Source organism: Salmo salar, chromosome 22 (assembly GCF_965601325.2).
Source record: "Salmo salar chromosome 22, fSalSal1, whole genome shotgun sequence".
In the NCBI taxonomy this organism is placed as follows: domain Eukaryota; kingdom Metazoa; phylum Chordata; class Actinopteri; order Salmoniformes; family Salmonidae; genus Salmo; species Salmo salar.
Window position 1 is genome coordinate 13,129,215 of NC_138312.1, and position 15,520 is coordinate 13,144,734.

General features: G+C 42.9%; 3 protein-coding genes across 3 annotated transcripts; 2 read left to right on the forward strand and 1 right to left on the reverse strand.

Annotated features, from left to right (window-relative positions):
* The first annotated feature begins 2,405 nt into the window (after positions 1-2,405).
* LOC106582765 (GDH/6PGL endoplasmic bifunctional protein) lies at positions 2,406-7,163 on the forward strand. Its single transcript, XM_014166175.2, has 4 exons — positions 2,406-3,056; positions 3,165-3,282; positions 3,424-3,693; positions 3,990-7,163. Exons 1-4 carry the CDS (start codon positions 2,406-2,408, stop codon positions 5,336-5,338), a joined length of 2,388 nt encoding a protein of 795 aa, XP_014021650.1. The 3' UTR covers positions 5,339-7,163.
* Positions 6,651-9,453, reverse strand: LOC106582766 (uncharacterized). The gene is made up of 6 exons (XM_014166176.3): positions 9,195-9,453; positions 8,805-8,867; positions 8,598-8,677; positions 8,068-8,198; positions 7,869-7,935; positions 6,651-7,763 (listed from the first exon to the last, which is right to left on the reverse strand). The coding sequence occupies exons 1-6, from the start codon at positions 9,398-9,400 to the stop codon at positions 7,684-7,686; spliced, it is 627 nt and encodes a 208-aa protein (XP_014021651.1). The 5' UTR covers positions 9,401-9,453; the 3' UTR covers positions 6,651-7,683.
* A 235-nt stretch (positions 9,454-9,688) lies between these two features.
* LOC106582767 (retinoid-binding protein 7) lies at positions 9,689-11,625 on the forward strand. Its single transcript, XM_014166177.3, has 4 exons — positions 9,689-9,942; positions 10,662-10,840; positions 11,080-11,181; positions 11,282-11,625. Exons 1-4 carry the CDS (start codon positions 9,870-9,872, stop codon positions 11,333-11,335), a joined length of 408 nt encoding a protein of 135 aa, XP_014021652.1. The 5' UTR covers positions 9,689-9,869; the 3' UTR covers positions 11,336-11,625.
* The last annotated feature ends 3,895 nt before the right edge of the window (positions 11,626-15,520 follow it).

A 15,520-nucleotide genomic window follows, 5' to 3' on the forward strand; every position in this document is an offset into this window, starting at 1 on the left:
CTGAAACCACTCAAACGCCCCCACGGTTTTATCGCGAAGCGCATGTGTCACGCTGGCCTCCGGTGTCACGTGACTGCTCCAGGACCTAGTCTCTTTTGACAGAGATATTGAACTATGCGATCATTCATCGAACTCGACATTTGCGGGAACAGGTACGCTACATTTCCATACAGTGTTTAGACTAGGTTCGATTGAATAGTTTGAGTGAGAGGGATTTGGTATAGAAACGGACTTTATTGTGATTGTAGTAAATGGACAGAAAAGCTTTTGTTGGGTAACATTGTATGCATCAACGGCATGCTGTGGCTAAAGTTGTACAGCTAGCAGGTGGAACTGTCAGACCTATTGTATGGGCATAGATAGTGATGGCCATGCACATTAGCACACATGGTTTTCAATAGGGACTTCACGTGACATATTGCAGCGCCATAAGCCACCGTAGAGAGGACACTTCATGACAAGTGCAGCATATTTGAGGGGGTCTTTTCTTTGTACATTTTTTTGTTTATCAGACTAAATGGAATAATTGTAGAAAATAGCATCCATAATCAGGCTATTATTTCTTATTCAATGTCTATCCTATAGTTTGGATGAAGTGGATAAAGACACTATACAGAAGGGGTTTGTTAAATCATTTCAAATCAAATTTTATTGGTACACATATTTAGCAGATGTTATTGCAGGTGGAGCAAAATGCTTGTGTTCCTAGCTCCAACAGTGTAGTAGTATCTAACAGTTCACAACAATACACTAATGTAAAATAATGGAATTAAGAAATATTAAATCGAGCAATGTCGGAGTGGCGTTGACTAAAATACAGTGGAATAGTATATACATATGAGATGAGTAAATCAGTATGTAAACATTATTAATGTGACTAGTGTTCCATTATTAAAGTGGCCAGTGATTCCAAGTCTGTATATTAAGGGCAGCAGCCTCTAAGGTGTATGGCTATTTAACAGTCTGATGGCCTTGAGATGGAAGCTGTTTTTCAGTCTCTCGGTCCCAGCTTTGATGCACCTGTACTGACCTCGCCTTCTGGATGAGAGCGGGGTGAACAGGCCGTGGCTCAGGTGGTTGATGTCCTTGATGATCTTTTTGTCCCTCCTGTGACATCGGGTGCTGTAGGTGTCCTGGATTGCAGGTAGTTTGCCCCCGGTGAAGCGTTGGGCAAGACCGCACCACCCTCTGAAGAGCCCTGCGTTTGCGGGTGGTGCTGTTGCCGTATCAGGCGGTGATACAGCCCGACAGGATGCTCTCGATTGTGCATCTGTAAAAGTTTTATGGGCCAAGCTGTTTTGAAGCTGGTGTACAAAACCAAAAGTAACACGCAAAAAACAAAACTTAAGAACTGGAAGCATAGAAATAATGCACATAGAACAGATGTACCACTTCTTTAACTTGCTTTCAATGAGAATCACAGATCTATAACTCACATTTCTATGTGAATATGGTCGGGTCTCCCCAAAAGTTACATATTGCAACCTCAAAAGTGTCTTAAAGAAGGCTTTGGTTACCCAAGGTTGAAAAAGTAAATTTATGTTCACACCGAATGAGCCAGCCTATTTTAATCTTTATTTAAAAAATGTGTTAGGCAGCCAGAGCTGTGATCTTGGTGGTTTGGGATAGCACAACTCCCAAATCTTGACTCACCGTCATGCATCAGCTAAAAATGTTAGTGTCCATCCATACCAATAGTATGATTCACAGGAGAATTCAGTGGCAATGACCTTTGTTGTTTGCTGTGTAAACTTGATCAATACTAGACTATGATTTCAAATGTTTCGGTAAAGTTACGCAAACCATTTACGGTAGATGCCTCTTCTGTGTATCTTGTCAATATTGACTTTACTCCTTTGAATGGGTTCAATCTAGAAACCAGTGTTTCTCCATTGATCTGTTGTCTCTAACCTTCAACCCAAAACATGAAGGCCTAAAGGTTCAACCACAACAATGAAGCGGAAATGTGTAGAGAACAGGATTGGCCTGTTATCTACTGACAAAGGAGTTACCTCTGCCACAATAAATAAAGACTTGATCTAGCTATGACACAGACATGTGACGGTGGAGGTGACTGTAGAAGGAAGGTGGTGGTGTCCATATGTTGTAGTTCCTGGTATAGCTAAGAGCTGACCATTTCCACCCACAAACCAAATATGCCACAGTATTAAGAGTAGGCTAGGCTGCCTCCCAGAAATCCTGCTTGCATTGGCAGAAAACCAATCCACGACTGCAATCAATGTGTGTTTTTAAGCCAGTGAATCAGCCACTGTGATTATGGGTTAATAACAACTGAATACTTAGCAATCCAAACCAGGTCTGTAAATCACCTTTTTGAAGTTATTCCTGATCTGTCTTGCTCGGTCTCTCTCTCCTGTAGGAGCTGATCTGTGTTGGACCAGAGAATGTGGAAAGTTGTGTGGGCAACACTGCTGCTCCTGGCCACTGTGTGTGCCCAGAGAGGCTATGCCAAGGAGACCAAGGGAGCACAGAAGGTGGGGCATGTGTCAGTGGTCATAGTGGGAGGTACAGGTGACTTGGCTAAGAAGTACCTGTGGCAGGGCTTCTTCCATCTGTACGCTAGCCAAGTGAGTAGCGGCTACAGTTTCTCCTTTTATGGCGGAGGCCTGTTGCCCAAAGATAAGGCCACGCCGTTCCTGTTTGAGGCGCTAAAGGCAGTGGTCTGTCCTCGGGAGCTGTCTGTGGAGCGCTGTGCCCTGGTGAAGGAGCAGTTTCTGAAGTTGGCAGAGTATAGGCAGCTGAAGACTTCAGAGGACTACCAGGCCCTGGGCAAACACCTGACAGAGCAGCTGAGGCAGGAGGGCATAGTGGAGGCAGGCAGGCTGTTCTACCTGTCAGTGCCAGCCTTCGCTTATGCGGTCATTGCAGAAAGGATCAACAACAGCTGCAGACCGACCGACGGGGCGTGGTTGAGGGTGGTGCTGGAGAAGCCGTTTGGCCATGATTTCAGTAGTGCCCAACTACTGTCCACTCAACTGGGTACCTCCCTCAAGGATGAGGAGATGTACAGGATCGACCACTATTTAGGGAAGCAGGTGATGTACTAGGCCTCCTTATCAGTCCGCCGTAGACATTAACAGAAAACTTTCCCCCGTGAGGCCGATCTTTGTTTTAATTATATTGTTTGCTTTTATACTCAAAAGGTTGTCTCGAAGATTTTGCCATTCAGAAGGGAGAACAGTAAGCACCTGGATCCTATCTGGAACAGGCACCACATTGAGAGAGTGGAGATTGTACTGAAGGAGACCCTGGATGCCAGAGGTACTGTGTGGTCCCAGAAAACTGACCACTTCATATTTGATGTTCTCTTAAGCATGTGTAGTAACCCAATCTATAAGACTGTGATGGTGCCAGTAACATCACCTGTCATGAGGTGTTTTATTTACCCTACTTTTGTCACAGGTCGTATTCCCTTCTATGACCAGTACGGTGTGATCAGAGACGTGATACAGAACCACCTGACTGAGGTCATGACCCTTCTGACCATGAGGCTCCCAGACAACCTGAGCGACGTGAAGGAGGTCCTCAGGAACAAGCTGAAGATCTTCAGTGCCTTGCAGCACCTGGACAGGAATTGTGCTACCATTGGTCAGTACCAGAACTACAATCTAGAGGTACAGGAAGAACTGAACAAAACAAAGGAGTACTACAGCCTCACCCCCACCTTTGCTGGTAAGTGACATGAGAAAGTTTGTCTATAGGAGTTTTTTTCTTTGAGCCTGTGCATGAATAAAAAAAGTTGGCAGTAGTATAACAGGATGAATTTGTATTGACATCCCTAGTTATTAGTATATGACAGAGTTAATCAGTAAATTCGAGTTAACTTTTTGTAATTTTAGTGCATCATTTTTGAATTTGTATTTTAATTCAATCATTTTTTTTAAATTGTTTGACAGCCATAGGATACGATACATAGATTATTCGGGGAGTTTCAGTGATGAAACATACTTTTTGTTTTTCTATTTCAGGTATCATGGTGCATATTGACATTGCCCAGTACGAGAAAATGCCAATCATCCTGACCTCAGGGAAGATGCTGGATGAGCGCTTAGGCTATGCTCGCATTTTGTTCAAGAATGACATCTTCTGTGTCCAGAGCCATAACAGTGTCCACTGCAAGCCTAAGCAGATTGTGTTCTACTTTGGCCACGGCACTCTGCAGTACCCAGCCATTCTCGTGAGTAAGAACCTGTTCAAGCCAGACCTGATGGACACTGAGTGGAAGGAGGTAACGGAACACAAAGATGTCAGTGTATTAGGTATGCCCATCTCTGACTACTATGTTCTGACACCAACGGTGCAGAGAGAGGCTTACGCAGAACTCATTTTGCACATCTTCCAAGGCCGGAAGGACAGCTTTATCAGTACTGAGAACCTGCTAGCCTCCTGGGGTTTCTGGACTCCTCTCCTGCACGGTCTGGCCAAAACCTCCCCCCGCCTGTACCCCGGGGGAGAGGACAATGGCAACATGCTGGACTTCAAACTGTTGGGACGGGAAGTGACCTTCGCCAATGAGGCTGTGGTCATGATCACCCAAGACCACATGGGCGGGTCTGGGGCGGAGAGCTTCCAAGTGATGCAGGGGAAGTACCGCAGCGCTGAAATGGTGTCTGCCTGGCCCGAGGAGCTCATCGTGCGGCTGGCCACAGACCTGCAGGCTGCAGCGGAGAAAGCGGTAAGGGAGGAAGGCCGCTTCCACCTGGCCCTCTCCGGGGGTTCCAGTCCCCTAGCTCTGTTCCAGAGGCTGGCCCGCCACCACTACTCCTTCCCCTGGAGGGACACCCACGTGTGGATGGTGGACGAGCGATGCGTGCCTCTCACAGAGTTGGACTCCAACTTCCGCACCCTGCACGACCACCTGCTCCAACATGTAAAGATGCCCTATTTCAACATCCACCCCATGCCTGTGCAGATGAACCAGCGGCTATGTGTGGAGGAGGATAGTGGAGCGCTGCTCTATGAGAGAGACATCAACCAGCTGGTTAACGCCTCCAGCTTCCACTTTGTCCTTCTAGGAGTGGGCTACGACGGCCATACCGCCTCCCTCTTCCCAGGCAGCAAGCTTGACGCCCATGGGGACAGTCTGGTAGCCCTCACCGAGAGCCCAGCCAAGCCTCACCAGCGTATGAGCCTCACCCTCAGGGCTATCAACCAGGCCCAGAAAGTAGGTGTGCTGGTGATGGGTAAGAGCAAACATGAGCTGGTCACCCAGCTCAGCCGAGTCAAGGACAACCCAAACAAGTGGCCCATCACTGGTATCTGGCCGACCAGAGGCAGGCTAGTATGGTACATAGACTATGATGCTCTTTTAGGATAGCAAACAGCTGCGTTTGGCTCTGTGATACTGTAGCAATGAAATGATGTACATTTAAATGGAAATGAATGATTTGCTGTAATTTTACTATTTTGCTGTATTTTGACCAAGAATGTAAAGTAATGATGACGTTCTGTTGATTCTGGGCACCTTAAAGTATGGAAGTACATATGGTATACTGGCATATATTTTATTTTTCAATATACAGGATGTAGGGGTTCATGTGATTTATTTGTGTGTGTGTGTGGGGGGGGGGGGGGTATATTTACCAAATGGACATCTCAGGAAAGCAAAGTGGATATGGAAGTTTGTTAGTCTTTAATTATTACTCATGATCTGAATAAATAATAAAATATTTGTAAAAACAGTATATATTTCACATAAAGCTACCCATTCCACACTGAACCAGCATAGAATAGTATTGTTAATAGGGGACTTTAAACTGTGAAAGACCAACAATTTTGGTTAAAATTTCATTCAATCATATATGCCCCTATGGTAAATGGATTTGGACCTTTTGCTCCTATGGTCGACAGATAATGTAGACTATAGCCATGTATTATTGTATTTGTGCCTCAATGACAATTGAAATCAAAATGCATGATGTACTGTCCAGTACATTAAATGACATAAAAAGCATATTATGATCCATTGCTGCCTTAGATTAAAACAATGCTTGTGGATAAAGAAAATCAAAATCAAATTATCTAATGTATTATTTGATATCTATGTGAAATGTACAATTTCCACAGCCTTTGACCCTAATGTGTGTATTCTCCCCTATGAGCCAGCCCAGTAGTTCCTAATACTTCCTCTTTTAAAGACATGCTCCGGTACTTTGGCGACTTAGAAATGATTTTTTTAAACCTCTCGCTTTGAGCTGTATGTGTCAATCTGTAGTTCATACATGCATAATCTGAGTAGAATTACTGTTTTAGCCACGAAACCCCTAGTTTAAAAGTGATTGTTTTCTTGAACCTGTGCAGTGCCATTTTCCCTTCATTTCCCCCTTAGGCCAGCCCCGTAGCAATTTGAGTTCTAGCCAATGAGCTTCAGCCCCTCGCATTTGAGTGACAGCTAGCAAGAGGCCTGCCCGGCATTATCCAATGAGGTTGCAGGGTGGGCCCAACTTCTCAGTGGACACAGCAGAGAAAGAGAGAATGAGCAATAACGTGGTGCACATATGTTATGTTGTATGCAATTTTTGGGGACCACTTTTGGCTCATGAGTGCTACTTTCAGAACTACTGGCTAAAAAGTATACAAAAGCACCAGAGAATCACTTAATGTGAGTGAAATGGTGCTTACAAGATGTCTTCGATGTTTGAAGTTTTATTTGTCACATGCACAAGTACAGTGAAATGCTTAACTACGTTGTGACCTTCCAAACAAAGTACTTTTTTGATACTGTGAGTCTCCTCGTTTGAGATGTCCTTCACTGGCATTCACACAGATCTGCTCACTGCACAACATTTGATTTCAAAGTGTGTAACTAACTGAGTTCATAGATGTTTTATTTGTGGATTGAATTAGAGTTCCTCTTACGTAAAGGGCCTTTTTAGGATATTGAAATGGATTTAAAATGGGTTGATGAAGTTTAGTTCAACCGCTTCACTGCGTTGCCTTAATTCATTATACGGACAGGTGTATGTTAATATATATGTATTAGCTGAAGGTTATTTTGCCTGGGAAAAAGATGTAATTAGGTTTCACTTTGATGTTTGCGCATACAAATGTTATAGCACCTGATTATTCTGAATGCTGTAAGTGAACGTGTGGTTTGTTCCTTTGGGGTTCAAACAGTCTATTAATAAATTATTTACAATTTGTTTATGTTTATTTTTATACATATGGGGACCTAACACCATTTTTCTACATACTGTGCACACATGGAATTAATGTAACAGTTAATCACTGTTTTACCAGAAAGAAATAAACTACAGCTTTCACAACCCTTTCTGCACAGATTATTTTTAACTGCGATTTCAAACAAAGGAATGTTTAAGCAGAAACGTTGGGTACTTGAAAAATGTATATGCCCCTTTATGATAGTGGTATCCCTTTATGATAGTGGTAGCCCTTTATGATAGTGGTAGCCATTTCAATAGTTAACTTGAGTCTCAAAACGGAGTATTTGAATGCAAATAAACATATGCACACCAATTGATATCAAGTGTATTAAATTAAGGAAATGGGATATGTAAATTCACTACATACTACACTAGTCACCATACCGTGCAACAGTATCGCTTGCTGATGGTAGCCTGGAAACAGCATCAATTATAGATGGATGGGTCTATGGCGCATATATAATTACAACCTGGAGCAGCTGTAGACTGTTTGGACTAGTTAGCCATTGTTCCCTCTCTGGCAAGGCCTGGGTAGCCGATTGGTTTTTACCCAGAATCCTCCCTTCACCAAGAAGAAGGCTGAGAAGAAACATAAGCATCAGTTCTGTAATATGTGCATTATTATTACTGCAGGAACGATGTGTCTGGATCAGAGAGATTGGAGAACATGTGGTGGAGGCCTACCTGTACTCAGGATACAAGTCAATGATAGAACAAGGGACAAATAGTACAGCTCAGGAGTTGTTTTCGCCTGCGAATGCAGAAATATTCAAAAATGCTTTATGCATCATTTCCTTTGGAGCATTAAAACCTCTTGACCATACCATAATGCCAATCATTTTATTAGTATTGAACAATTGGGATATTCTCAAATGCTACTTACACACTGTTGTGCAGTCAGAGTCAGGGCGATGGTGCATAGTCCCTGGACAAAAGATACAAGTCCAAACCCATGGTAGGCTGCCCTGAAGCTCTGGGGAACTGGGTCTATCAGTGTGAATGTTACTGCAAAACCTAGTCAGGAGGCAGAATTTCATCAGTCAAACAGGTGCCAATTACCTGTGTCTCCTACCATTTGTAGATGTGTGATAAGTGGTTTCCAATAACTAAAATATGTATACATACTTCATACATACATTTAGATTGTTGCAATGAACGCTATATCGCAATCGGACTAAGCTACGGGGAAGATGGGAATGAATCAAGTGTATCTCTACTGCCATCTCTCTTTCATCATAATCAAATCAACGTATGATCTATGCTAAAATAACATGATCAAACATTGCTTTTCACAAAAGTCAAACAATCCGCGAGGAGCACACCCCATTAAAACTGTTAGAAATAGTTGCCAAGACATGTTCACAAAACAGGATGTACTCCCTCTATACTAAGACTAGACGTTCTCTAGCCTACCTGTTGCCATGAAGGACAGGACAATGAAGGCAGTGAGATTGTTCAGAAGAGGCTGCTGGCAGTATCTAGAAGATTTGGGTCTGAGGGATTTAAACTCTCAATCAGAAACTTAACTTAGTACACATGTAACATGCAGTCAAAAGGAATTAAAATGTGAAGCTTTTAGTAGCAAAATATTGACATATTGTATCGTTTGCATTTACTTACCTGGTTAGAACAAACAATTGAGGGATGAGAACTAGTGCCACAAAGACTGCATTAATTATTTGACTGAAAATAAAACGTTTATAACACTGGAGTTAGATTCATGCTCATTTAGAATAAGGCACGAATAGAAAACATATATCAAGGGTTTATTATCAGGATGTTTTGTACACATTCTCAGTTAAACGCGGAATTGCAGAATATAGGCAAAAAAGACAAAAGACAAAAGTAGATAACAGATATAGAGTGAAGTCTAGTCTTGACATCTTCGGATGGCGCATTTAATAGTACAAAAAAAAGAAATCCCCATCAGATCATTTTTGACACAAAAAGTCGACAATAAAAGTAGAATGCCTTCAAATAACTAGTTATCATTACATCTCAAAAACTTACAATTTTAACCTTTCATCCCGTGGAAGCCATCTGCTGGTATGATATGCCATGTATACTAAGGCGTAATGTAGCATTGTCAGCATAGATGAAGAAACTCTGTAAAAGAAGTGAGAGGTGATGAGTTTTGATGACACATCCTTTCCAGTTCTGACTACTGTGAAAATAATCCCCCAGCCACGCGTTGCATCATGCCCCGGGCTGTCCATGCGTGGCCTTCACTGGCCTGCCTATAGGGATCAGATTTCCTCGACCGACCACTACCGTAAAATGTAAAAAAAAAAATATTTTTTAATTAACCGTGGGGTTATAGTTGTCTTTGATTGTGGGCGCTATCTAACGAACTTGAATGAAACTGCATATCGCTCTAATTTATAGTGGCATTTTACATTGTTGGAAAGAGAGCAACCAAAGAGTGTGTACATGCTTTACAGCCTATTCTATTTGCAAGCGCTTATCTCAAATGTTATTTCGTCATATAATTGTGCAAAAAGTCATGTTCCGCCCTCCACTGGGCTACTCTCTCCCCTCTATTGTCCAAAATAGCTACCAACTATGAAAGATGACCCCTGCCCTATATTAACACGCCATAGCACAACACATCCCAGAGACTTTATATCGGTTCATTTAACAACTGCTTTCAATTGAAGTTTTGACAGTGCCACACGAGGATTCACCATGCCTATCGACTACAGTGGCACATGGGACATGACTAGTAATGAACACTTTGAAGGTTACATGGTTGCTCTTGGTAAGTTCTCTCTTTACTTGTTTATTGAAGCACACATTTTCTCACGTTTTTAGGCAAGTGACTTTGATTACATTAATATTGCCTATTTCTTGATTATTCATTAGCTGTTGGTAATTCATTCATGTGTAATGACATTAGGCAGTGTGCCGTTTCATTCAACTGAAATTCATTTTCTTTGATTCGTTTATTAGATACATTTTCAAACCCATAACATTTCATACTTTTCCTTTTTCCATTTCTGTCAATAATTCAAAACATATTTTAATGTTGTTGATAATAAAATGTATGTGATTCATATTGTCTGGAACTCTATAATTCCTTTTTTTTTTATGTATGGGGGCACATGGGGGGAACCTGTGTCAGAATTACTTCAGATGTCAATTCCTTCTATGTTCATCAGTAGCTATGAATTCTTAGCCTGGCAGTCGTTTTAGCTAACATTCCACTCCTTGCCACTCATTTGACAAATAACAGAAGTGCCAAGGAGTGGAACGAAATAGCTGAACAGAGATGACAACCGGGCTAATGAATGATAACTCCATACAATATGAATGGCAACTTCTTTCGAAAGACATTCTGAAGAATTCAAATTTGTCAAAAGCCTTGTCTTTGGAGTTAGGATTCATACCATTGCTCACCGGTAGCCTATTGAGAATAGATAGGAATGTTCCGTCTCTTTGGATGTATTTGTAACACATGCAGAATTTATTTCCCTACAGGCATTGATTTTGCAACACGCAAGATTGCAAACATGTTGAAGCCGCAGAAAGTGATTGAACAAGACAGTGATTCTTTCACCATCAAGACACTCACGACCTTCAAAAACTACACAGTCTCATTCAAGATTGGGGAAGAGTTTGAGGAGGTGACCAAAGCCATGGATAACAGAAAAGTCCAGGTAAACACGTGTAATCCGAAGAGCGATGGTATTTTATCATTGATGTCATGATTATCATGATGATTACAAAAAATGTTTTTATGTTGCTCCTTGTTGCTTATTGAACTGTGGGCTTCATTAGAGCAACATGTAACAGAGCTATCCATATGCCTATTTCAAGCCAGCTGCAGCTACTTCCCAGGTGTTTGAAAGTAATGGTCTACACTGCACATTTTGATAAATGCTCTGTTTTATAACAGACGGTGGTCAACTGGGACCATGATAAACTAGTGTGTGTTCAGAAGGGAGAGAAGAAGAACAGAGGGTGGACGCACTGGATAGAAGGAAATGAGCTCTATCTGGTATTTTTGCATGTACTCATATCTTCCTTCTAACTACATTGGTGACATTGACAAAGCATTAGTAGGCCTAACTGTTATGCATCGTTTCTCTCTCTTATAGGAACTCACCTGTGAGGATAAAGTCTGCAAGCAAATTTATAAAAAGAGTGCTTGACCATGCTTTAACCATAATATTTCTGCAACCTTATATTTTTTTTAAATATGCTTCAATCATAAATGTATCACTAAAATGATATGCTCATGGTACGCATGCTTTGAGTACCCAAAGAATTTGAAGAAAACATTAACATCATTAACAGAAATAGCAATGGTAATCATATGCTTGATGTGCATTGAGGAGTTGTATGTCCATTGTTATTTTTGAGTGGCTTGATAGTTCATGATTATCTACAATAAATGTGATTTACCCACTACCATCAATAAAGCACTGGACCATAATTCAAATTTATTGTATCGTGTTGTAATACTCCAACCCAGCAGGTGGTGCTGCAGGCCTATTGGTTTGATTGAATGACACCATCCAACTTTTCAAGTTTACTGTAATTAGATTTCTCATAAAGATGGTTCCATGTTAACGAGCCCATTACTCTAGAAACAATTGTACATGTTCTATAGTTTTCTGTTTTAAATATCATCTGGTGAAGAAGTGTATTCCTCGAGTAAACCGGTGTGGCGGCTGCTACGTATGCTATCCACTAACGTTACTAGCTGGCTAACATGACAGTGTCAGCAGTAAATGTCAACAACAATGGACGAGGAGGAAAGAACTTCAAGGGATCAAGTTGAGTGCATTGGGGGACCTCTGTATAACTGGATCATGGACTTCCTGTTTGATCGTGTCATACGGGTGTGGGTGGGGTCAGAATTGTCAATGGGGTTTGAAGTGAACAATGGCACTCCTCAGGGATGTGTGGTTAGTTTGGTGTTGTTCACCCTGATGATAGATGACATATTTAAGGGACAGGGAGTGGGTCTGGCCTTGTATGCCGAAGATGGAAAGAGAGGTGGGAATGTGAAATATGTGATGAGGAAGATGCGAGAAGCTGTGGGAGATTGGCCTTTAACACGAGGGTTTAGGATGCCTGTGGCCAAGTCCTGCTTTATGGTGTATTCTAGAAGGAAGGTTAAAGATGTTAGGCTGCACATATATACGGTCAGGATATAGGTAGGATGTCTGAGTTTAAGTATTTAGGTATGTGGTTTGATGAGAGGCTTAAGCGTAAGAGGCATGTTAAGCATATTGAAATGAAGTGTAGGAAGATGCTGAACCTCAGTGGCAGGATATGATTGGGGGTCAGATAGAAAAACACTCTTGTATATGTACCAGACATTGATCAGGTCATCTTTGGATTATGGGTGCTTTGTATATGGATCGGCATCCAAAACTATACTCTAGTGCCTGGATAGGATACAGTCAAGGGCCCTGAGATTGTGTGTGGGTGCGATCAGGACGACACCTGTTGTGGCATTGCAGGTGGATAGTGAGGAACTGCCACTGAGGATAAGGCAGGACAAACTTTCATTAGCGTACTGGGCGAGGTTAAAAGAGAGTTCAAAAGGACACCCTGCAGTCATGGCAACTGGGGAATGCTGGGAGTGAGGAGTGGGTAAGCAGATGGCGTACGGGTGTACAATCGGACAGAAGGTGGTAGAATATGGACTGGGTGAGAGAGAGATAGGGCCGGCAATTGTTTTGGAGAATGTTCCTCCGTGGCTGTTTCCAAAACCAAGTGTAGATGTGGACATGATTGAGGGCAGGAGAGAATAGGGTGAGGACGTGAGACTGTGTGGAGAGATATATAATCATTTTTATTCGTTTTTTAAGGATATATACAGATGGCTCAAAGGATCCAGTCCGTGGATGAGTGGGGGCATGGGTGTATATCCCAGATTTCAATGTTAGAGTATGTAAGCGGTTAACTGATTGTGTCAGTGTATGCGGCCAAGTTGATGGCCATGATTTTAGGTTTAAGATGGGAGGAGGAGGTGAAACCACTGAGTGTTGATCTGCTCTGATTCGGCTGCAGTGTTGAGTAGTGTGAAGACGGTCAAGTCGGATAGGGGAGACTTTGTGGAGTTGATGGGAGTGGTGGTAAGCTTCCCTCCCATGTGGGTGGGGAGGGTAATGAAAAGGCCGATGTGTTGGCTAACTGTGCTGTGAGGAGAGAGGGGGTAGATATTCAGGTCCCGCTGAGCCGCAGGGAAGTCAAGTCCTTGATCCGGGCAAAAGGGCTCGATCTTTGGCAAGGAAAGTGGGATGCTAGTAGTAAGGGGAGGCAATTTTATCACATGCACAGTGAAGGAAGAGGTGGGGAGTATGGGATGTAGGGGTGAGGAAGTTGTGTGGAGTAGACAACAGTTTGGGCACACAGGTTTGAATGCCACGTTGTGGATGATAGGGAGGCATGAAACAGGTCTGTGTGATGAGTGTTTAGTGGAGGAAATGGTGGAGCATGTGTTGATATTTTGTGAACTGTATGACGTGGATAGGGAGAGATTGTGTGGAAGGGTTAGAGGCTGGACGGGGTTGGGGTGGTGTAGTGGGGGGAGGAAAGGGGAGGGAAGTGGTGTCTAGGGCTTTATGTCACTTTCTTAGAGGAACAGGACTAATGAAGAGAATTTAATGTAGGTAAGCCTTGACTGTGTATGTGTAACAGTGTAGGTTCCGTCCCTCTCTTCGCCCCAACCCGGGCTCGAACCAGGCTTCCTTCTTTTCACTCTGTGATTTAGGTTAGTATTGTGGAGTAACTACAATGTTGTTGATCCATCCTCAGTTTTCTCCCATCACAGTCATTAAACGTTGTAACTGTTTTAAAGTCACCATTGGCCTCATGGTGAAATTCCTGAGCGGTTCCCTTCCTCTCCGGCAACTGAGTTAGGAAGGATGCCTGTATCTTTGTAGTTACTGGGTATATTGATACCCCATCCAAAGTGTAATTAATAACTTTATCATGCTTAAAGGGATATTCTGCTTTTTTTACCCATCTACCAATAGGTGCCCTTCTTTGCAGGGCATTGGGCAACCTCCCTGGTCTTTGTGGTTGAATCTGTGTTTGAAATTCACTGCTCGACTGAGGAACCTTATTTAATTTTTTTATTTAATTAATTTTAATGAATTAAAAAAAAATTTAATAAAAAATTTAGAAAAACCTAATTCCACTTTGACATTATGTGGTATTGTGTGACAAACAATTTCAATTGAATCCATTCTACATGCAGGCTGTAACACAACAAAATGTGGAAAAAGTCAAGGGGTGTGAATACTTTCTGAAGGCACTGCTCATATAAAGTGATTAAAAGAGTATGTAAACATTATTAAAGTCACCAGTGTTCAATGACTCTATGTACATAGGGCAAAGCAGTCTCTAAGGTGCAGGGTAGAGTACCAGGTGGTAGCCGGCTAGTAACAGTGACTAAGGTTCAGGGCAGGGTACTGGGCGGAGCCGGCTTCTGGTGGCTATTTAACAGTCTGATGACCTGGAGATAGAAGCTGTTTGTCAGTTTCTCGGTCCCAGCTTTGGTGCACCTGTACAATCTTCTACTTCTACATGGTAGTGGGGTGACCAGGCCGTGGCTCGGGTCCTTGATGAGCTTCTTGACCTTCTTGTGACACAGGGCGCTGTAGATGTACTGAAGGGCAGGCAGTGTGTCCCCTATGTGTTGGGCTGACCGCACCACCTCTGGAGAGCCCTGCGGTTGTGAACGGTGCAATTTCCGTACCAGGCGGTGTTGAGCCTTCTTCACCACACTGTCTCTGATGTTAGTGATGTGCATGCCAAGAAACTTGAAGCTTTTGACACTCCACTGCATCCTGTCGATATGGACGATGGCATGCACTCTCTGCAGTCTCCTGTAGTCCACGATCAGCTCCTTTGTTTTGTTGACGTTGAGATTATTTTCCTGGCACAAAACAACCAGGGCTCTAACCTCCTCACTGTAGGCTGTCTCGTCATTGTTGGTAATCAGACATACCACTGTTGTGGCATCAGAAAAATAGATGATTGAGTTGGAGACGTACATGGCCACGCAGTAATAGGTGAACAGGGAGTACAGGAGGGGGGTGAGCACGTACCCCTGTGGAGCCCCCATGTTGAGGATCAGTGTGGCAAAGGTGTTGTTGCCTACCTTCACCACTTAGGGTAGGCCAGTCAGGAAAACCAGGACCCAGTTACACAGGGAGGGGTTCAGACCCAGGGCCCTGAGCATTGTGATGTGCTTGGGGGGCACTATGGTGTTGAAAGCTGAGCTGTAGTCGATGAACAGCATTCTTACATTGGTACAATATTTATCTTCTCCAGGTGGGATAGGGCAGTGTGCAGTGCAGTGGCAATTGCGTCGT

Excerpts from the sequence above, each read along its gene's own strand:
- LOC106582765 (XM_014166175.2), top strand. The coding sequence starts at position 2,406 with ATGTGGAAAGTTGTGTGGGCAACACTGCTGCTCCTGGCCACTGTGTGT. Across the intron at positions 3,057-3,164 it reads ACCACTATTTAGGGAAGCAG|GTTGTCTCGAAGATTTTGCC; the intron begins GTGATGTACTAG and ends TATACTCAAAAG. Across the intron at positions 3,283-3,423 it reads GGAGACCCTGGATGCCAGAG|GTCGTATTCCCTTCTATGAC; the intron begins GTACTGTGTGGT and ends CTTTTGTCACAG.
- LOC106582766 (XM_014166176.3), bottom strand. The coding sequence starts at position 9,400 with ATGGACAGCCCGGGGCATGATGCAACGCGTGGCTGGGGGATTATTTTC. Across the intron at positions 7,936-8,067 it reads CTCTGACTGCACAACAGTGT|GCGAAAACAACTCCTGAGCT; the intron begins GTAAGTAGCATT and ends CTGCATTCGCAG. Across the intron at positions 7,764-7,868 it reads GACTTGTATCCTGAGTACAG|CCTTCTTCTTGGTGAAGGGA; the intron begins GTAGGCCTCCAC and ends GTTTCTTCTCAG.
- LOC106582767 (XM_014166177.3), top strand. The coding sequence starts at position 9,870 with ATGCCTATCGACTACAGTGGCACATGGGACATGACTAGTAATGAACAC. Across the intron at positions 9,943-10,661 it reads AGGTTACATGGTTGCTCTTG|GCATTGATTTTGCAACACGC; the intron begins GTAAGTTCTCTC and ends ATTTCCCTACAG. Across the intron at positions 11,182-11,281 it reads AAGGAAATGAGCTCTATCTG|GAACTCACCTGTGAGGATAA; the intron begins GTATTTTTGCAT and ends TCTCTCTTATAG.